Below are 22,876 nucleotides of genomic sequence, written 5' to 3'. Positions count from 1 at the left end.
GTTCAAGAGTAATATCCTCAAGAGTTCCGCGGTTGCTGATAATACTCATTAGCACGACCCACAAAGACATAAGCGCCAGCTCGAGAGTCATACCGATTGACAAGGCCCACGACGGGGTGGATAAATGAGAAGGGCGACGGTCCCCCCATCTCCTTCGTCCAGTCCCGGAATCTGGAGTCCCTCGGCGGCCATAAGCCCCCTAAAGATGTAGTTCTCGTTAGGCGGACTGTAAGTAAACTTGCGTAGGTCCGAATAGCGCAAGGAGTGCACAATCATCTCCAACTCGACGCCTTTGACTTTTTCGGATGCCTCCAGCCAAGCCTTGAACTCCAACGGGTTGCCGACAGTTGCCGACAACGCAATGATGGGGCACGGAGCAAGCAACAGCAACTGCTCCCATACCACGCCGTCATCCGCCTGGCCGATGCAGTGCACCTCATCAAAGATAATCCTCCTCACCCTTCGGGACCACGACGTGGCCCTCTCTGCGTTGGACGGCGCCAGGAGCATGATCTGCAGAATGTGCGGGACGGTGACGAGGATTTGACAGCCGGTTGGGTTGTTTATGCGGTAATCCCTCGTATGGATAGCCCAGACCGACCTGCCATTATTCGTGTACGACTTGGAGAACCGCGCCTGGATCTCCGCGGCGATTTGGTTGACAAGAGCCTTGGTAGGTGCTACGTACACAAGAATGCCGTCGTCGCTCGATTGCAGGACCTTTTTCATTGCGTAAAACGAGATGAAAGTCTTTCCAGCCGAAGTAGGCGCGACGACGAGGAGGCTTTTGTCGGCATCGATGGCATCTAAAACCTTTCTCTGCCATGCGTCCGGTCGAAAGTTTGGAACGCGAGGGTCTATAGACGGATCAAAACTTCTCTCAAGGTAGGGACCGCAGTGTTTCAGCTGGAATTCGAAAGGTTGGAGTGAAAGCTCAGTCTCGGTCGCCGACGCTGCCAGAATATCTTGGAAAGGCAGTTTGCGCCCGCTCCTTGAAGAAGTCGCAGCCACTGTGGTCGGAAGTGGTATGTGAAGTGCCTTGGAGAAACTCTCGAGCTGCGAGAGACACTGTGGGGATAGCTGTACAAGGCCAATCTCGAGTGTCCTCGACCACATCATGGCAAACAAACTCATCACTGGTATGCAAGTCAGTAAGCAGGCAAACGCTTCGGTCTGCAATCCCCACACGACTTGGCTTACCAGATGGCCCAGCGCCTCTTCGTTTCTCGTCGAGAATCAGTGACGCGAGAATATTGCAGGTATACAGGGTCACTTCGGCTCCGATGATGGCTGTATCTTCCTTGGATAAACAAGCGAGATACTTGTCGGCCTTGAGGAAGCGCTTGATCAGGTTCCTCTCGGCTTGGATTTCGTGGCAGCGCTCGTCCCAAAAGACCATCACTGCGTCCAGTTTGTTGATCATCTTCTCTCCCTGTACTCTCTGAGCTTCTGCCCGGGCGCTTTCTCGACCGCCCTTGACAGGATGATTTTTGTTCCTGGCCCGGGGCTGGTGAGCCGCCTGTTTTGGTAACTTTTCCTCCCCGGAGCGTGCCTTTTTGCCAGGCTTGACGGGAATGGTGTCTGCGTCAGAACGAGCCACAATGGTCTCGGGTTAATAATTTTGCCCGACGCATTTGTCAAACTGGCCGAGTATGCAATCATATCGGCCATCCATCTCTGGTTTCTTCTCTGGGCGAAGAAACCTGGGGGTCTTCGATGTTCATGTTTAGGATCGATGGGAGTCTTTGCGTTGTGCCAGTGAGAAAGTTCCTGGAATACCTTTGGATTTCCGGTAGGCTTCACCGAGTCTTCGGTGACGAGACGAACAGGCTCTAGGAATTTGTCGAGGACGGGGTGAGTGAAAGGCATGACATGCGAGTTTGACCCGTTCTCCGACTGAATGAAAGCTCGGCTCGTTGTCTCGGCTGCTTTATCGACAGAGCTTGGTGGGATCAAGTCGGAGATGTCAACCTGGGTTAGGAGATAGATTCGCTCTGCGAAGCTACGTGCCTCGCCGACTATGCCCGGAGATGGCGCAAGGGATCCCAAGTTCTTGAAAATTTGCCGCATGACTCGACCGTCTAGAAGATCGAAGGCATCCCATCTCTGCTGGATTGGAAGGCTCTCGACGATGCTGATGCAGATGTCGGCGAAGAATGCAAAGAAATCGTCGAGACATTCTTGCTCATGCGTGTCGAGTCGTCACCATGCAGGACCTCTGCGAGAGACTGCAGTGTCGCAGGGCAGAGAGGTGAAGGACGTAGGCGGCGGCGCAAGCTCTGATGCCCCTTTTGGAGTTAACCAAGAGCATGTTGCAGAGAGCAGTGAAGGAGATTGCGTCCTTGACCGAGAGCGGCTTCCCATCGGCCCAAGGGGACCAGCTTCCAGGCTCGAGCCCCAGGTCAAGCTCAAGTTCGGAGACGGCCAGGATTTGTGTCCTTGGACTCGGTCGGGGTTTTTCAATTCGAATCTCGTTGCCACAGGAAGAGGGTGAAAAGGCCGATACCAGAACCTAGGGTGCGTTAGCGGACACGGAGGGATTAGGATAGATGGACCAGCCGGAAGAACGGTGCCGTAAAAGAAGGAGAAGGTGAGCGACCTTGGAGCTCACAAAATCGAGGCTGTTCATAAGAGCGACGCTGTAGCCGTGAAAGGCAATGTGGTGAATGAACTCGAGATACTGGACACCGGTAGGTGACGCGCATCCATCCAGGGCGCAGCCGTCGAGACACAGAAAGAATTGCACGGCATTCTGAGCGAGGTACTGCTGGAACGCATTACTGTCGACATTGTCGTATTCAAACACGAGCGGGTCGCCAGCCGGCTTGCGAGTATTGGGCGTAGTGCTCCAGGTGCTTGATCAGGATGATGCGCGACAGACGAAGGCAGTTGGACGCGGCATCCCCAGAAACACCCTCAGGGACGCACAGGTGCTCGTGATCGCGAAACCAGAGGATGTGGAAGTTGCATCCACGTTGCTCTAGACGGGCTAAGAAGCTCTCGACTGCATGAATGGCGTGGAGAAGCTGGAATCCGTCTGATCATTGTCAGCGGCCTGCATATGCCTCGACATATGTTTCTTAGCTGTCACGCTGGTGGATTGCGCAAGAGGACGAGGAAAGAGCGATCGCGGACGTCAACATACTGGTGAAGTCGACCCTCGCTTCGGTGAGACAATGAAGCAGAGAGAATCGCCATGGATGGCAAACAGCTCCTTGCCAGCAAAATCTCCGACAAGGTCGACGCGCAGTGGCGAAATGGCTTGATACCAGGCCCGAAGCTCTGCCTCGCCTCCGTTCTGTGCCATTGTGATGGGCTGCGACAGGCTGCGTTGGAAGCCTCGATCTTGCAGCTGCTCTGGGACGAGTAGGGGATATATGGCGCAGGGTCAGACCATGGTGAAGGCGGCCGTAGAGGATAAAGAAAGGTGTTGTATTTCGGGGTGATGTGAAGATGACAAAGACGTCCGGGCCTGGCGGATTTACGGGATGACTGGAGGTGTGCTCTTAAGCGAGCACGCCTCCCAGCCAACCATTTCGCCGACATAGCGGGGACGCCATTGCTCGCCTCACCCCTCGTCATTGAGCTTCGTTTGCCATTTCTCGTTTGCAGCCCTACGGGGACAAGCAAAGCCGTCCAATAGACGTCGATCTGAGGCATTCTGTTTACCAGCCGATCCGTTTGCCATCCCTAGCCATCCCCGGCGTGGACAATACGGCTCTATAGCCGTCATGGTGGTCGTGAGTAAGGCCAACACGATCGAATTTTTTGGGGGTTTTCACTGCGTTGGGTATTTTCCGTCGCGAAGTCTGCGAGATGAAGGGCAGTGCCTGGTTACATTTAGATGTCCTTACCCCTTGGCCTCATCGTCGCGCGATTCGGCGGAAAAAAAAATTCCGCTGGCGCAAGTTCGCAGATAGAGTTTCGGACAGCCCCTCAGTTTTCAAGATCGATTAGTGGCTGAATTTCTAAGCACAAACGCCAGCTACGCATACAGCACGTAATATCGACGATCCAGTGAGCGTTTTTAACGCTTGGAAATGGCAAACGTATTCCAGCGAGCCACTCTTGGATGATATACCACAGATGACCGCCCTCTACGTCTTCAGGAAACCAGGTTGACTTCTGGCAGGATCGAGCGTGAAGGACAATTGAGGAGTTTGACATTCCGCTCACGTTCTTTCGATGAGTATCCACGTAAGTGGAAAGACCATCTACTCCCCTATCACGACCCATTGTTGGCTTTGCAGTTTGTTTGGTATCGCGCCGAACCTGACTCAAGATGCGATTCCGACGGCCAATTGCCCTGATTCTAGGGATCTCTCAAAGCAATCATGGGCATGATCGGGGGTCAGCCTGCCACAAGTTGATTAATTAAACCGCGCTAATGAGTCTGTTCTTGGAGAGGTTGCACACTTTTTGAAGACATCGATACAAATGTCCCAGAACGTTGCGTGGGACCTCTACCGACAATCGGCTGGATCCACTGTCATGTTTAGTAGCCCCCCAGCAAACCGTGTTTAAATGTGGGCGAGTCTCACATGTGTCATGGTCGTGGTTTTAGTCCAGGCAAATAACGAAAATCCCCGCACATATGTTCTTAGGTGGATAGTTATCGGCTTACTTGACCATTGTTGCTCGACACCCGGCTTATAGAGGACGCTGATCTGGTCCCTGAGGTAAGAAATCGGTCCACGCACCGATGGCGTTGCGATAGTTTGGAGACCTGATGCCAAGTAAACTTGATGTCAATAAGTCTTTGGACCACCAATAGTTCGACTGTTAGTCTGCGACCCTCGTACAGGACAACCGGTCAGTCTAGTCGAGTCTCACTAGACCTTGGGATGGACTACGAAGTACAGTGTAGACCAACAGTTCTCCTTTTGTTAATAATCTAGAATCTATGCCAGGGTGCTAATAACTACGCTGCCCCTTAACACTTTCCCAGGGTTCATTGTAGTGCCTATTATTAAACCTGCCCATTTGAGCTACTTGAAGCAAGTTGGTGAAGAAGCCCTATGTTTTTAAAGAGTAAATTGGTTAGGAATAGACTCACTATTACAGGGCGGCCCAGGCTACAGGCCGCAGGATGAGCCTCAATCACGTAAAGGCCGAACAAACGCAACCCGCCTAGGACACGGGTTGTTCACCAGGAGTTCGGTTACCACAGACACAGGGAGCACTCTTCACGGAGAAATCAGTGAACAAGCTATAACCCACCCAGGGAATAGGGTGTCACACATAGGATATCAGCCTCCAACAGTCTGACCCCCTATTCGCACAGTCCGTTTCCACATTTCCCCACAGAAACTTCTAGGAGGCATCATCAACGCATCAGTGGCTTCCAGATGATCCGATCAGATGCTTCCATTCACTACCATTCCCTTCCATTCTCATATTCAGGCAGTCTATAAAGATCTCGCCTCTTTCCCACCTTAGATAGCAGAATCAAGAGTCTTCCAGTCCCTGATCTTTATGCCCACTTGCTCATCCTCCGTGCGATAGTTATGAGCCCGGTCTGCCACTGACTGGGTATCTTATTCTTGTTCACTCCGCTGCGCAGAATAGCTTCCACAATGAGCTCAGCTCTAGATCTTGATGGCTCTTCCAAGGGCACCGTGCTCAACGGCCCTTGCGACTGGAAACAATGGATTTCTATCATCAAGAAATTCGCCACGTCCCACAGTCTTTGGGACTTTCTGGACCCTGCCGTCAAGGAGGGTAAGCCGGTTCTTCAGCAGCCAGTTGAACCAACATTCCGACAAATCAACCACGAAGCATCTGATCTCGTGGATCTGACCTCGGAGGAATTTCGCCGTCTCGAATTCCTCCACCCAATACCGCTCGAAGCTTCAAGGGTATAGGGATCAAGTGAAGGCACTCGCCAGCCTTCAACAACACATCGTCAAGACCATCGGCAACTACTACAGCACCATTGCCGAGGAACACGACGTTGCAAAGCAACTTGCCTTGCTTCAGGCTCGTGTGGCCCCAACCGACTGGGCACTCGAGAGGAAGTTGTTCAGCGTTATCGTTCCACCCTTCAGTCGCCAAACAGGACCAAGATCGAAGCTTGGGTCACCCAATGGCAGAAAGTCCTCACTGAGGCAAAGCAATTAGGGCTTCCTGATGTCCAGGACCTTCGCCCTACCCAAGATTTCCTACAGGCTGTTTCGTCCATCAACGCCCCATTCACAGACTATTGGGTCAACAAAATGGAAGACGAGGCCGTATTCGGCAAGCCTGAGTGGAAGACCGACTTCCCGGACGGCATTAAGATCAGTGAGATCTTTGAACGAGCTCACCGAATCAAGGCCGCCAACAACAGCAAAGGATCATTCGGAGCTGCCTTCCAAGGCAAGGGAGAGAAATCGGAGAGGAAGAGGACAAGCCTAAGTGGTCTTCAAGCAAGAACGCTGATGGTGTTCCTATGTGTGTCTGCGGAGAATATCACCGCTTCGTAGATTGCTTCTATCTCATCAAATCAGCTCGGCCTGATGGCTGGACTCCTGATCAGAAGGTTGAGAAGAAGATCAAGAAATCCTCGACTCAATCCATGGGCAAAGAAGATGACGGAGAAAGCACAAGACTTCAAGAAGAAGGAAATGGAGAAATCGTCCGACTCCTCCGTTAAAGGCACAGCGTTTGCCGGTCTTCTACCAGCTCCTGACAACACACCGCCTCCCTCAACACCTCCATCAACCAGTTTCTCGACGGGAAAGGCAGTCTACCCGCTGTATGACTCCTTTATCCTTGATTCCGGATCAGACACACACATTTGCAACAACCGATCCCGTTTTCTTGACTACACCGCCCTTGCAGAGCCAGAAGAGCTCTTTGCAGGCGATAGTCAACTTCAGATCCTTGGCTACGGCACAGTCCGTATGAAGCTTGAAGAAGGAGGACTTTTTCAGCTCAACGAAGTTGCCTTCGTGCCAAAATTCCACACCAACATCGCATCCCTCGACCGCTTTCTTGCGAAGGGATACAACTGGAATCCACTATCTGGACGCGTCTCTAAAGACGATCAGATTATATTTCATACGAAACGCCGCTTTCGTCAACCGGTCATCGAGTTCAACCCGATTAAGGAGGACTCTCACGCCTCCAACTTCACATCTTCATCTGCACCTCGCGCAGTGAAAACAGCAGATGCTACGCTTTGGCATAAGCGCCTAGGTCACTTGAACGCTCAAGCCCTAGAGCATCTTGTTGAGAACACGACGGGTTCGAAGATCAAAGGCCCAGTTACCATCGATTGCACCGCGTGTTCCCTTGGGAAGGGAAAGAAGGTCGTCTCTCGCCGAACCCCTCAAAACCGAGCCCCAGACCATTCTGGAGAATCTACGTTGATATCTTCAGTATGAACACCTCATTCAACGGCAAGGAAGCTGTTCTTCTTATCAAAGATGAATTTACAAGCATGATCTTCATCTACCTTCTGAATGACGCGACACAAGGGTCCGTTATGACTGCTTTGAGAAACCACGAGGCAATGGTTCAACGCCAATGGAATCTCAACATTTGCATTATCCACCGTGATAACGATCGTTCTCTTCAGAGTGCGTATGAGAGCTGGATCGAGGAAAGGGATTCAAGATGAACCTTCTGCCCTTACACTCCCACTCAAAACGGTTCTGCAGAGCGATCTGGGGGTAATATCTGCCCAGGCCAGAACAATGGGAATTGATGCCAATTTACCATCTGATCTTTGGCCAGAGACTTGGAAAGCAGCAGTGTTTTGCACAACAGATCGCCCATGCAGAACCACAGCTTCCGAACGCCTTTCCAGCTGCTTCATCAGTGGCTGCGAGACAACAACAGAGACATAGGCTACCAGCAAGACCAGCCTGACATCACGTTTCTCAAGGCATACGGCTGCAGAGCCTATCCTTGACACCCCAGGCCCTTCAGAACAGACAGAAGAAGGACCTAAAGACCGACCCTCACACAGAAATCGGTTATCTCGTTGGATATGATTCCACGAACATTTTCAGGATCTGGATTCCGTCCACATCAGAAGTCCGAAGGGTCGAGATGTGACCTTCAATGAAAGCATCTTCTATGACGGAAATGATCAGCCATAAAAACCTATCCCACAGCGCGTGGAAGTACAGCTTCCAGCCCACATCGAGACGAGTCGGATTACGAGAAATCCCCACTCAAATCGATGAACCTGAACCTGACCCCGTTGAGCAATCTCCCTCAACCTCAGACCAAGGAGACGCCACCACGATTGTGGTACAGCGAACCATCTGATCATGAGGACTCGGATGATCAGGATGAGTTTCATGACATTCAGCACCCATATCCGACACCGGACCCCGGTCCGAGTGACTCTCAGCCACGGCGCTCAGCCCGCACTCCAAAGCCTCGCAAGCTCAGTGCTTTTCGACCAACACTAAGGGTCAATTCCACAGCTCTTTCTTTCTCGGCAGAAGAAAAACTTCTGAACGACACCTTCCTCCCGAACCTACGACGTATAAGGAACTTCGCACCCACAGATTTGGTCCTCAGTTCAGAGAAGGCCCACGCCGAGTGGAAAGCACTCCAACAGAGAGGAACCTTCAGAGCGGTCCCCAGAGACCAGGTCACGGGCAAGCTTTGCCACTTACCTGGGTCTTTAAGTATAAGTTCGACAAGCATGGCTTTCTTACAAAGTTCAAAGCCCGTCTTTGTGTTCGAGGAGATCTTCAACAGCTGGGTGACAAGGACACCTATGCAGCAACCCTTGCAGGACGTTCTTTCCGGATTCTCATGGCCATCACCGCCAAATTCGACCTTGAGACCCGACAGCTCGACGCAGTTAATGCCTTCACAAACGCCCTCTTAGAAGACGAGGAGGAGGTCTATGTAGCCTTCCCAGACGGATACTACAGACAGGGATGGGCTCTTCGCCTCATGCGAGCCCTCTATGGCCTCCGACGGTCCCCTCTTCTTTGGCAGAAGGAACTCACTGCTGCATTCAGAGAGCTTGGTCTTACACAGTGTCCCGACGAACCCTGCATCTTCCAGAACGACTGGCTCACTGTTTTCTTCTTCGTTGACGATATTGTTTTCCTCTATCGCAAGGAAAACGAGGACGCAGCTGATGAGATGGTTGCAGCCCTCAAGAGGAAGTACGCGATGACAGACCAAGGGAATTACAATGGTTCCTTGGTATCAGAGTCCTGCGTGACAGACCCAACAGGAAGCTTTGGCTATGCCAAGACTCCTACATTGAAAGGATGGTTCAACGGTTCGACCTTGAACGGCGTGACCACTTCAGAGGAGCCCCTTTCCCGTGCAACGAAGTCCAGCCGCACACAGGGCAGGCTTCTCCAGACCAAATTCAGCTATACCAGAGCAAAGTTGGATCACTGAACTACGCCGCAGCTATCACCCGCTCGGACATAGCCAAGCCAGCGTCTAAACTAGCTGAATTCCTCAACAACCCTTCCGAGCATCACTCCAAGCTCGCAGACCATCTGATCGATTACCTTTACGCCACTAGGTATCTCGCCATCCAGTTTTCAGGAAAACCCTGCCTCGACGAGGATGTTGTTCCTCAGCTCCACGCTCAACATCATAGCGATTTCCAAAGCGCATCCGACGCTGCTTTCGCTGATAATAAAGAGACTCGCAAGTCATCCCAGGGTTCAATCCTTACCCTCTTCGGTGGCCCTATTGCTTGGAAAGCCGGTAAACAGGATACAGTCACCACTTCTTCCACAGAAGCTGAATTGCTTGCTCTCACGCACACGGCAAAAAGAGACTATTGCAACCTTCCGTCTCTTTGAGCAGCTCTCTTAAGCTTGATGGAATTCCGACGATCCAATGTGACAACCTTCAAACCATTCGTCTTGTCACACAGGATATTCCACGCCTCCGCACAGCCCTTCGTCACGTTGACATCCACACCTGTTGGGCTAGGCAGGCATTTGAGAAAGGCCTCTATAAGCTCACTTATACGCCTACTTCCCAGATGATTGCAGACGGCCTCACCAAAGCTCTGCCAGGCCAGAAATTTGCTACTTTCGTCAAACAACTCGGTCTCGTCGATATCTCTACGTTGCTAGGGATCTAGTTTCTTTCTTCAGTTTGCACTGCCCACTAGCCAGCACAACCTGGGGTATGTCACACATAGGATATCAGCCTCCAACAGTCTGACCCCTATTCGCACAGTCCGTTTCACATTTCCCCACAGAAACTTCTAGGAGGCATCATCAACGCATCAGTGGCTTCCAGATGATCCGATCAGATGCTTCCATTCACTACCATTCCCTTCCATTCTCATATTCAGGCAGTCTATAAAGATCTCGCCTCTTTCCCACCTTAGATAGCAGAATCAAGAGTCTTCCAGTCCCTGATCTTTATGCCCACTTGCTCATCCTCCGTGCGATATAGGGTACTCTGTTTGAAGGCTTGTGGTCGTACTCGCAGGATGTATGAAAGGAATTCGAGTTTGCCTGTATTTACAAGGTGGTCTCGGATGATAAAATCTACCGCTTTGGCGTGGTAGCGCTTCACTGCCTGAGAACTATAACATCTAAGGTTGGTACCGCACATACGTGAAATTCGGAGGCCTACTAGAGGAAATTGTGTCATGTTTGTTGAAGTAAGAAACGGACTGTCTTGTATTCTGAGAGCCGTGGTCATCGAGAATTAAGGGGCTTTTTGAGCTTCTCGGAGTCTTTGACGACTCTTATAAAAAGGTTGAAGCCATTCTGGATCAATTGCGTCGTTTGAGTAACCGGTGGAAGTAGGTCGCATAGCCACGTCAGAGCCTAATCCAGGTACGTATCTGTTTTCATGAATTTATGTACATATGTCCAGACAGAAGTGAGAAGGCCGGGATGAACTTAGCACCTGCTGAAATAGCCTCGATGGCAGTGGCCGACTCCCCATTTTCAGAGATCTCAATAATGACCTGTCTTTCGTTTAGGTAACGACGACCACAGCTGTTGACTCCGATAGAAATCCGGCCTCGTCCATATTCCCAATCTTCTCGGGGGTAACCGGGTATTTCCTCCACGATGTAATAATTTCGTAGCTTAACGCTAGAGCGGTGTACTAATTTAGCGGTCCCGGTTTCCATTGCGAGTTTGGTGGGAGTTGATTTATACACTATACTTCAATTATTTTATCCGGAGGGGGCCTTTCGCTATCACTGAATAGGATTTTCGAATATGTTCTAAACATGAAAGCCGGGCCCTTAACCTACCTCTTCTCTATAGCTCTAAGGAAGGAAGGGAAGCCCTTCTAACCTTCTTAGCTAAGACAGAGATAGGGACAGCTAAGTGGCTCGAAAAGGAGTAACATAGGGGCCTTAGGGCCCTTAGGGGGGAAAAACACCGCGTGGGAGGAACCAATTTGACCTTTCCTTTGTCTTTGCCTTTATAGCTACCCTCTCCCTAATTGGTTGTAAGCCCCCGGGCTCTATAGCTAGCTAGGACTGCTAATAGGGGCCTAGGCCCCTATTAGCCTCGCCATGGCCCTAGAGGCTGCATGCGAGTAATGATATAAAAAAACACATGAAAGCCCCATATATGCCGCCTCTTACGCAGACATTTTCTAAATCGCCGCGCGTTCTCTGACGCTCAAAAGCCATGACGAGGTCTATGTTAGCGTCGACGTACTGCGACATGTGTTGGCTATAGCCTGAGGCCTTTCGACATAAAAATATTGGACAGTTATGCCCTCACATTGAACCCTGTTAAGCATCATGCAACTTTGAGTGCCATTGCCAAGAGTGTCAGCAGCCCATGCCGGAATTGTACGTTCGGACCTGAGCCTTGGAGGAAATGGGACGATTCGCAGTAATCGATGAAGTCGTGAGTTTGTTTACTCTCGGGCTGTCATCATGGAACTCCATAGGCTTGCCGTCATGTTTAATTGTATCATGCCCTGTTAGTCACCTACACCGGCTGCAACCCGTAGTAACGGGCTCAGAGTTCTCGTTGGCGACATCTCCCAGCGAAGGTGAAAAACGGTGGAGAATGCATTCTAAACGTACGTTGTAGATTTGCGGGATGTGTATCGGTTGTGATCCTCGTGTGGGGTCGATTCTGACGCTGGAAATAAGTCGAATCAATTGCATATTCGGCTCCGTACTTCGCTGACAAAGGTCCATGACAATGGTTATGAAATTTGCGGGTAGCGTCCGAGCGGACCACGCAACCTTTGTTCGTCTCGACTTACAGCTCGCGAATTATTTAATCGAAATCGACTAATTAATTATGCCGCATCCAAATCTGGGCGACTGTCTCACCAGCGCCAATGGGCGTGTATTGCTAGCTTGAACTTACAGTATTATTAATACATCGACTCCTACCCTTGATGTGGGCATGGGGGCTTGGCTGCGTTCGGCCCCGCAAAACGCTGAATAGTTTGTTGCCCTCGACGAGAGGTACTGCTGACTGAGATATTTATAATGCACTTTATTTATGTTATAATAAGAGAACGATTTATTCCTAGCTCCCCTTCTCCTTGGAGTCCTCAGAATACCGCCGCTCGCCTAGTTACGAAACACCGCCTCGGCCGAAAAGGTCGCGTCATACATCGTGATGCACTCTGCTTCATCTCAGCTGGACTCTTTTAGATCGCCGAGGCGGTAAATTTTGAACGGTTTCTATTGGGCGTATCGAATGGTCGGCTGCTTCTCGCTCCGCTCCGATTCGGCGCGAAGTGTTGGATACAGCCTCCACTTATACTGGTTCTCTGGCGGGGGGACTTTTTCATCCCTCATATAGCTATTGCGTGGCATATGTTCTTCAAAGGATCTGTTGCGATCTTCCGAAACGGGAAGGCTGGAGGGATCAAAGACGGGTCTGCTAAAGCGGTTATAGGCGATGAAGGTATCTTTTCCCCCTTGAACTGCGTTTGGGGGCGTTGCAACCCGCATCGAGACGCGGCGGATCTCAACGGCGTCGTCCTGGATCGACTTGACTCCCGTGTATTTATAGATGAGATTCAACCCTGGGATAGAAAGGCCATGAACGACAATAGAAAAGAGAACGAGCCAATATACCACGGGGCCAATAGCCCTTGCAAGATCGTTCTCCTCCTCGTCGCCTTGTCCGGCCTTGGGGAACAAATGACGGCTGTGCTCCAGATAGAAAACGGCGCCGGCGCCAATGGGACCAAAGTAGCCCATGAAGAGGGCCTCTTTCCAGTCTTTTACCACAGCCGGCATAAGCTTATAGGAGAGCAAGATAGCAGGGATACGACGAAAGACCAATATCATAAGGCCCAGGAGTATCAGGCGGCCGTACGTAAGGCCTGTGCCGTCAGGATCATTGAACTCGGACCAAGGCATGATGGTTCCGATATACATAAAGCCACCAAAGTTGAGTAAGACGTCGATGCAAGAGTTGACTTCGTCATGGCGTTGTTCCGTTTCCTCGAGATATTTACCATCCCAGTTAAGGGCATTGCCGGCAACAAAGCAGGCCAACAGATCGTCTGTTCCGATTGCTCCGCAGGTGCCCACGAGAAACATGCCTAAAGCAGCCGGGAATAGCAGATATGACTCGCCGTCGATCCATTTTCTATAATTCCAACGTTAGCTCATCTCATTAATATCTCCTGTCGTTGTGTATTAGAAAATTTGAAGGAGCGAAAAATGGAGGACTAGTTAACATGGTCGGCAGAGGCAAGGGCGATCCCGAGAGAAAAGAGAAAACCAACCTCCGTAGAGCAAACTTTATGACCTTGCACGACCCATAGCCTGCGACGGCACCATACACGACAGATAAGAGAACAATGTAGAGCCAGGTTTCGAGGAACCAGTTTTTCATAGCGACGGCGACACCACCACCAAGACGGCCAACTTCCTCTTCGCGGGCAAAGAGCATACGGAGGGCTTCGCCGGCGGCAGCGGCCGCGCCCTCCTTTTTCTCACCCGCGCTAGGAATATCAGCATGGCGGATAAGGTAGACTGCAAGCATAAGGAAGGGAAAGCCAAAGCCATCATTGGCACCGGCCTCGGACGAGATGATCTCACGAAGAGGACGAGCGACGAACTTGTCGGCAAAAGGACCTTTGGCTATGGCCTGCGAAAGAATGGGGTCGGTGCAGGTAACGCATGAACCAATGACCAGGGCAGCCAGAAGGGTAACCTTAGGAACCGTGGCTAGCATGCAGAGGGTGGTACAGAGCCACATGATAGTCATGATGGGGAGCAGACACATGGTCATTTCCTTCCATCGCTTGAAATTGTACTTGGCGGGGAGTTGATAGCCGGCGATAACAAGCTGAAGCCCGATCATGACTCGAGTAACACCCTGATGGAAGAGTCAGTTTCCGTTGATAAACGTTGGTTTAAGGAGGAAAATATTTCTTCTAAACAACGAGAGACGGGAGAATGTGGATGAGGGAAGCCTGAGAGTAGAATATAATGAGGATGCTTGCAGAGCTCAGGGTCTGGGAGTACGCACCAGAGTAATCTCTGCGGTCTGTCCCTTTTCCGCCGAGCCCCATCTCTCACTGTCGAGAAACTTTGCAGCTATAGGGCCGAGAGCAATGCCGAGGGCGACGGCCGGTACTAGAGAGTTAGTACAGCAATGGAAGATGATGCGGCAGCGTAATCCACAACTTACAGGCTTCCCCAAGATACCATTTCTGCTTGATCTTAACCGAAATAATGCCATACAGAACAATAAAGATGCCTTGCATGAAAGTCAGTCGATGGAGAGAGATCACACTTAGGTCGGGTGTCGGCTCCTACCCAACACCGAAAGGACAATGTTAAGTTCGGAAATGTCGAGGTTCGGCATTTTGATCAACCAAGTAGCGGTTCTGCCTGGGGGTTCGGAGTAGATCGAAGCGGAGCAAGCGAAAACGGTGAAATCTCTCGACCTTGGCCTGCAAGGTGAGGCGGACTTTGGGCGGCCGTCTATAGCTTGCCGACAAGCACTTGATCAGGACGCTCTCGGGGAAGAATCGGGAGTTGGGAAAAAGCCGACCGGCGAAATGCGTCGAGAAGAGACGCGAAGGAGGCGAAAACAACCGGACTCCGAAGCCAGCGTTAGCAAGAGGAGCTGCCTATTCTTACAGACCGACAAGAACGAGTAGCAAGAGAGCAGAACATGGGAAAGCCGACCAAAAGCCAGTATAGAGTAAAATGAGAAGGCACAGCCCTGAAATAAAACCCAGATGCAAGAATACCAGGAAGCACAAAGGAAGAAAAGATGAGGGCTGCAGAATAGGACAAACGGTGTTTGCAAGTTCAAAGACAACGTAGGGAGGGCGGGGGTTTTGAGAATAAGACTGGAGCAGCGCCCATTTAGCTTACTAGACGAAGATGAAGGAGAGTCGGGCTTCCGCGGGAAACCAGCCCGAAGATCAGGAGGAAGTTCATGCACGAGGAGCGAAGGCGGCCGGAACGTGTATGTGTGGAGTAGGGGGAAGCGGAGTAGAGTTATGAGCCGGACGAAACTTGCAGTGGGCCGTTGTGGAGATCACTCGCTGGTTTGTCACAAGGAAACCCATGTGCGTGCCATACGGCTCTTAGTAGGTAAGCAGCCACGAGAGCGAAGCTTGCGACTCGTGTTTTCGATGAGATCTCGTCCCTCCCTACGCTTAATCTTGGCGGGAAAGCGCGTCGATGCTAAGAGAGCGTTGAGATTTAAGATACGAAGCGTTTACAGTGTTTGCCCGCTTTCCAAGCCATGACAAAGGAAGTAAGATCAAGTTTGTCGGTTATGCGGCCTAAAGTTGAAGCTACTACATGCAATCACCCAAGTCGAGAGAGCAACGTGGCAAGCAACCAAGCATGGGAAATGCCAAGAAATGCCTACGAAGCTTGGGGGTAACGAGCGACTCACCAGGTAGCGGGCCATTAATAGTATAAGTAGACCACGGCTGACCTCTTTCTCCACCCTTCTGAAGCAAGGTACGGTCACCGTAGCTTCTTGGCATGTATCACAAGATCTTGGCACGTGTCATATTTTATTAAAAGCAGCTCACCGCAGCCCTGCTTGCGCCCCGAGTCGAGCGGGGTGGATAGCATTTATCATGGACCCGGCATTGACTGGCGCCGTATGACGCAGACAATAAGCTGCTTCACGTTTAATACATGTATAAGCGTTAACCTTACTGCTTCCGCTCGGAATCGTGGCTGTCTAAACAAGAAATTAGAAATGCTATGACTGATAATATTAATTGTTCGCAACTCGTGTTAGAGCAACAATACTAGCAAGTGCTCATCTCCGTTGAGATTCCCCGCGATGACCAAACTTGGACTATTTTCAAGACAGTCTGACGCAGCTATTATGGGCGGGCACCAAGCTGTCGTTAAGCTACAAGCCGACCAGGGTGCCGACCCCAAGGCGAAACACTGCAGGTTATGCCCGCGTCCACTTGAGTCACGTCTCGGGAATTTGATTTACTTATAATAGTAGTAGAAGCTATCATGCGTCCGAATCAGCAGATGTTAAACAAAGGGATTCCATGCGTTACGCTCTTCAGACTGGACACTCACGTTTGGCCTAAGTATGAGTATTGCTATTTACACAATAGCATATTGCTGTTTGCACACTCGACCTATTTTTAAGATACGTACTAAGGCCAGCCCGCCCCGCCTATTTATACCGCGCGCGCCTGGCAAGTACCCGTACCGCCTAAATGCCCGCACCCGCGCCTGCGCCCGCCCGCACACACCATAACCCGCACACACAACCCACACACACACAACCTATACACATATACTAAATTTAAAGCTATCACTACCAGCGCTACGATAGACCCCCTTCTCTCCCTCCTTAATGCGTTAAATAATGCCTACGATGCCCGCGATGCTTACTAAGAACGCGAAGACACGATCCCGCTCTTACCGCCTTCCCTAGGCTTCGAAACCTACGACGAGGTATATAACTTTATTTAAGGCTTCCTCTACGAGAACGGCGCCGCGGTTATTAAGCGGTTAAGTATATATAAGCGAGATATTAATAATATCTCTATTATAACACGACTCCTCTTTATTTACGATTATAGCCCGTAGTAAGCTTCTTTAAGTACTAAGCTATATAAATCTTCTACTTAAAAGCTTAACTACCCCTTCCGCTTTATTATAATAGTATTATATAACGAGGAAGCTTAGAAATAGGATTTTTATATTACTAAGGATCGCTATAATTATAGGCCTTCCCTTAATCCCTTTATATATAATATTTATCGCCGGCGGACCGATATATAGTAAGCTCTTAAGCGGAACCTCTCTTAATATAAAGCACTATTAGCTCGAGAGATATTAACTATCTTATATAAAGCTAAACCTTTAATAGCGTTCTTTTATATTAAAGATATTTATTATAACTACTAAAAGATCCGTTTTAAAGCTCTTAGTAGTATAATAGTAATATAAGCGTTTTTATAGTATCTTTACTTAAGCGATTATTCCTATTATATTAAATTTAACCCTTATAATAAAAATAAGGTTTAAGGCGTATTATAGTATAACGACCGGTATTATTCCTAAGGGATAAACCTATCGAGGGGTTTATATTAGTAGATATAATAGGGCGTGGTCTAAGTAATAATAAGTATATTACGTTAGTAATAAGTCGGAGGTCGTAGACTATAGACTATAACTAGGTAATTAGAATTAGAGATAGAATCGTAATAAAGATCTATATTAAAAGCTAGAGAGCTATCTATCTAAAGGAGTAAAAGTAGGTAGCTATATATACCTATAGAGACTATCCTTAGATTATAGGCCTAGCTATAATCCCTAACGTTAGATCGTATAGAGCGTAGTAATCCCGTTAATCCTAGATTACTTAGATCTCTACGATCCCCTCGATCCTATATCTATTAGATAGTCGTGCCGACTATTTATCTATTAGACCATATTATATACTTAACGCGGTCGGCTATTAGCGGCCTAGTAGCCGTAGTTATAACACGATATCTCCCCTCCTTTTAGTCTTATCCGTAAGACCTACTATAGCTACCTTAGCCGCTATATATAAATATACCCTTATCGCGTTATACGTAAGTATATCGTTCCTTATTTCTTTATCCTTTCGGGATATACTACTAGTAGTATATCTAGTCGTATACTAAAAATTCGTTCCTAAAAAGCCTTTAGGCGCGCTGCTCTTACTAAATATATTAACTTAAGTAGAGATCCTACTAATATACTATATACTTAATACTTTAAGGTAAATATAAGGGAACATATATTACGGTACGATTAGTTAGGTAGTAGAGATAGCTAGAGGTACTATACTATATATATTATATTCTCCTCTTTATAAGACTAAAGCTTATAAGAAGAGGGATTTTTCCTCTTTTATTAAAATAGCGAGTAGTCTATAATATATAAGTAGGGTAGGCACGATTCCCTACTAATACCCTACTAATATATTAGTACTACGTACCTAAGTACTTTATTAGCCTATACCTCTTAGTAGCGCTCTTATAATTATCTCCCTTCTTATATAGACGTCTTAGCTATATCTTAAATATATATTACTTTTACTATACTATATATATTCGGTTAAAAAGAGAGGTAGTTTCGGTTATATATCGCGCGTATACGCTTATATAAGTATACGTTAGTCTACGCTCTATAACGTTAATAGTTATTATACTAGTAGTTACCGCTAAGTAACCGTTATAGTATCGCTTATATATCGGCCGTATAACTATAATATAAAGAGTATATATATATATCTCTTATTTCTTTTATTTTCTTTTCTTCTTTAACTCTTTTACTTACGATTACTATAGAGTTTTACGCCCTTTTTTATTAATCCCTTTATTACGGAGTAAGTAGAGGTATATATATAGGTGCCGTCTATAGGATAATATTAATAAGCTATATAGAGCTCTTCTATACGCGGCTAGCCCGCCCCTATACTTATAGGATCCGGCCCTCTATATATAACTATACGGCTTAGGCGCAAGCCTATTACCTATAATAGTTAAAGACTCTTATATAATGCCCTCTCTTAAGCGCGGCGTAGCGCTACCTTATTAATAGCTCCTATATAATTAGGCCTATACCGCGGGCTCTTCCCTACCCTTTCCCGTTAATAGGGCCGGCCCTACTAGCCCTATTATCCCCGCGCCCGTTAGCCTAGGTAGCCGGGACCTAGCTCTATACTTATTAGCCGGCTAGCCGTTTAAATAGGGGCGTAACCTATTATATACGCCTCTAAGTAGCTAGCGGCTAGTCCGGACCTATGTAAGCCTTAGGTTGCCCGTCCCCTCTACCTTAAGTAGTATCCTCTACTAAAGGGTATATAAGGCGGTATCCCCCCTTTCCCCCTTCCCTTCTTTCTCTCCTTTCTTTAATTATAGTAGTAGCATTAATAAGTAAGTTCCGCTCTACTTAGGGCGTTAGTCCGTTCCTAGCTATATAGGCCGCTCTATTAACGTATACTTATAGTAGTAGTAGTAATAGTAATAATAGCCCTAATAATAATAATAACTCTAACTAATAAGTTCCGCGCCCTATAGAGCGGGAGGCCGTATTCCGTCGTGCTAACTTCCGCGATAGATATATCCGCCTCTCCCTCTCCTACCTCCTCTTTCTCGGAGTATACGGAGTCGTTCGTTAACGCCGCGCTAGCCGCGGCCGACGACGACTCCGCCGCTGCCGCCGCTCCTACCCGCGCCGCTGCCACCGCTCCTACCGCCGCCGCCGCCGCCTCTACTACGCTATTCGCTCTTACGTCGCCCCTTAGGGTAACGACGCCGTCCCCGCCGCTACCCGTAACGCCCGGCCCCTTAGCCCCCGCCTCTATCTCCGCTACCCCTATAAGTATATAGTTAGGTAAGCGTAATAGACATTATCCGCTAACCTCTTATAGTATAAGCGCTAAGTATAGGCCGGCGCCGCTTACTCGGCCCCCTATATACGTTATATATTATAGGAGCTCGACTACTCCGACTAGGCCGGGCGCCGCCGCGGCGGTAGCTACTACTAGTACGCGCGAGCCGGCCGCGCCTATAAGGCGGCGCCTCCTATCCTACTCGCTACGGCGTCGGCTTAGAAGGCCGGCTCGTACGGGTAAGCGTAGGGGGCTACTAAGAAGCGCCTTACCGCCGCCGCCGCCGCTTACCGTAACCTCCGCGCCTTTAAGCGATAGGGCCTTATGCCTAAGTAAGTCCTACTCTTCCGCTCCCCTATTTCCGCCTTTAACGTACCCGGCGCTAGGGATACTACCTCCGTCGCCCTATTAGCGGTCCCCTTAGCCGTGCCCGCCTCCGCTACCGCCGTTGCCCCTACCGCCGCCGCTAGCCGCCGCCCCTTTACCCCCGGAGCCGCCGCCGCCGCCGACTAGCTTACGGGCTTAAAGGGCCGCCTTAGCGCCCTAGAGACCGCTGCTACCGCTAATAAGAAGGAGGAGGCCGACGAGGACGACGATAATAAAGATAATAATAATAATAACGATAAAGAATAAGCCTAGGTAGTCTAAGGGCTCCGCCCTATAATAAACGCTATTTTTATCTCTACCTATACTATTACGCTTATATTACCTATATTACCGTAACTACCCCCTCCGCTATACTTACTTTATAGTCCTAGCTTAGGCTACTATTAGTAGTCCGCTAGTCCGTTATTCTTATTTACTATTTTAAATAAAGCTTTAAACTTATCGAGGGCTATAGTTCTTATAAACTTATATATAGGTTCCTATATAGGGTCGAGATACCCGCGCTACTTAACGAGGACCTCTTAGTATTTCCCCCTACTAACCTTTTTCTAGCGCGCGGCCTATATCTCTTTAACCTTAAACTCGTCCTCTCCCTTTACTTTAATTATAGGCGGTTAAGCGTCTACTACTTCTTATCTAGGTAGCGGGTTAAAGGAGGCTCTATAAAGGAGGTCTACGTTAATCTTATTATAGACCCCCGTTAAGAGACTATTAAGCTTTATAACCTATAGGCTAATAACCCTCTATACTATAAACTTTATATATAGCTAGTTAAGCTTCTTCTTTAGCCGTACTAACCTATAGTTATAGAGGTCTAGCTATACTTTATCTCCTACTATAAACCTATTTACTAGGGCCTTAGTCTTATTAGCGTGCCGCTCTTAATCTTACGCCGCGGCGGCTATCGCGGATTAGTAATAATCTATAGTCTCCTATAGCTTTTATATAAACGTAGAGGCGCGGCCCTTTAATAACGAATTACTATACTACTCCGCTACTATATCTATAGTAAAGGGAACTAATAAGGGTAGTTTAAAGCTATATATTATAAAGAAAGGGGCTATCTTAATAAAGGTATATAGTCTATTATTTAACGTAAGTTAGGCCGTAGGGAGCTAACGGTCTTAGTTTACTTAGTTATAGGCTACGATAGCCTATAGGTAAGCCTACGCCTCTTAGTTAACCCTCTTAGGCCCTTTATCGGTCTATAGGTAATATACTATACTAAGTAGCTATATAATCTAAAGTAGCTAATATAGGTACTATTAAAAGCGGCTAGTTTAATTCGATCCTCTATCGCTTATAATAGAGGCTAGCTAGCTATACGAGCGGGCCTAGTACTATAGGAAGCGCTCTACGTAAGACTCTATATCTATAAATAGTATTAGCTTTAATACTATAGACTTACTAAGTTAGTCCTTAATTACCTATATATAGCGGTTACCGCCCTCTATAAGTAGGAGGTCTATTATAAAGTCTATTTATATATATATATAGAACTAGTCGGGTACTAGAAGCTACTTAAGTAGCCCCTTAAGCTATGCCCTCTAAATCTTAGTACGGCCGTAGATATCGTAGTTATAGAGGAAGCGGCGAACGTAGTACTATAGGAGGGGCTAGTAGAAATCCCTCGCGAGGCCTACTACTATGCCCTACCTACCTAGGTAGCCTACGATACTAGAGTTATAGATAAGCTAGACTAGCTTCCCTCGGAGCTCGTTCCGTTTATCTAGCTCTAGCGGTCTATCCTTCTCCCTAGCTTTTATAGTATATAGCGCGCCTAGCACCTATAGTCTCCCCCGCTAACGTAGGTGCCCCCGTAGGTCGATATAATAGTCGGCTACTTATACCTTTAGCTTTAGCTTTAGATCGAGGCGTCGAGCGCCGGACTTAATAGCGCGGCGCACGCTCTCGTAAGTATAGTCTAGAGACGATATCCTATCCTATAAGCGCTAGAGGACCTTATCTTAGAACACCCTCGCCGTACGCGCCCTTAGGCCGGTCTATCCCTCCTCGCTAGGCCGAGGCGAATATACGGGGGAAGGCTTATCCGTTAGCGCCGCGCCTTTCCTTACTAAGGAAGCTCCTATATAAGTCCGTAGCGCTTCTTACGGGATAAGCTATAGATCCCGGGCCTCGATATCCGCTCCCGTTAGCCGGTCTTAATCCCTCCGGGAAAGCGTATCTAGGACTATAGAGTCCTACCTTAGCTAGTACTTAATCGAAAAGTTAAAGTATAAGAGATACTCTGCCTAGTAAGCTTACCGCTTTAAGAGGTACTAGCGAGTTATAAAGTACTTAAGGTTCCTATAGTCTATAAGAACCTCGAAGCTCTTATAGCTTTAGAGCTCCGCTTACTATTACTCGAGGTAGCTAATAATCGCTAGTATCTTTTTATTGTAAATAGTATAATTCCGCTCTACTAAGGTTAGCTTATAGGAGTAGAACGCTATTAGTTGCTTCCGCCTATTTACCTCTTAAGAGAGCGTTCCTTTAAGTACCTAGCCGCTATAGTCCGCTTTAACTAACGTAGACCGGTCGAAGTCCTACTAAAGTAGTACTAGGGCTTAAGAAAATAGGTCCTTAAGCGTATAGAACGCTCCTTCCTATACGGGCCCTTAGTAAAAGGCGGTCTACTTCCTAGTAATCTCGTTTAAGGGCATTATAATATAAGAGAAGCCCTTAATAAATATCCTATAATAGTTCGCGAACCTAAGGAAGCTCTATAC

The 22,876-nt window shown here is 48.4% G+C and overlaps 3 protein-coding genes across 3 annotated transcripts; all 3 read right to left on the bottom strand.

Moving 5' to 3' along the window:
• Positions 1-17: 17 nt before the first annotated feature.
• Positions 18-1,399, bottom strand: HRG_08289 (DEAD/DEAH box helicase domain-containing protein; the record flags this gene model as incomplete). Its single annotated transcript, XM_044866760.1, has 3 exons — positions 18-35; positions 94-1,136; positions 1,201-1,399. The coding sequence occupies 3 exons, from the start codon at positions 1,397-1,399 to the stop codon at positions 18-20; spliced, it is 1,260 nt and encodes a 419-aa protein (XP_044718649.1).
• A 786-nt stretch (positions 1,400-2,185) lies between these two features.
• Positions 2,186-3,307, bottom strand: HRG_08288 (DEAD/DEAH box helicase; the record flags this gene model as incomplete). The annotated part of the gene is made up of 4 exons (XM_044866759.1): positions 2,186-2,512; positions 2,600-2,764; positions 2,811-3,026; positions 3,146-3,307. 4 exons carry the CDS (start codon positions 3,305-3,307, stop codon positions 2,186-2,188), a joined length of 870 nt encoding a protein of 289 aa, XP_044718648.1.
• Positions 3,308-12,610: 9,303 nt separating this feature from the next.
• Positions 12,611-14,756, bottom strand: HRG_08287 (sodium/hydrogen exchanger family domain-containing protein; the record flags this gene model as incomplete). The annotated part of the gene is made up of 7 exons (XM_044866758.1): positions 12,611-13,260; positions 13,324-13,529; positions 13,669-13,816; positions 13,883-14,264; positions 14,418-14,524; positions 14,580-14,648; positions 14,708-14,756. The coding sequence occupies 7 exons, from the start codon at positions 14,754-14,756 to the stop codon at positions 12,611-12,613; spliced, it is 1,611 nt and encodes a 536-aa protein (XP_044718647.1).
• Between the last annotated feature and the right edge of the window lie 8,120 nt (positions 14,757-22,876).

Source organism: Hirsutella rhossiliensis (genome assembly GCF_020360975.1).
Source record: "Hirsutella rhossiliensis strain HR02 chromosome Unknown scaffold00009, whole genome shotgun sequence".
Taxonomy (NCBI): domain Eukaryota; kingdom Fungi; phylum Ascomycota; class Sordariomycetes; order Hypocreales; family Ophiocordycipitaceae; genus Hirsutella; species Hirsutella rhossiliensis.
This window is presented reverse-complemented; position numbering and strand designations above follow the sequence as displayed.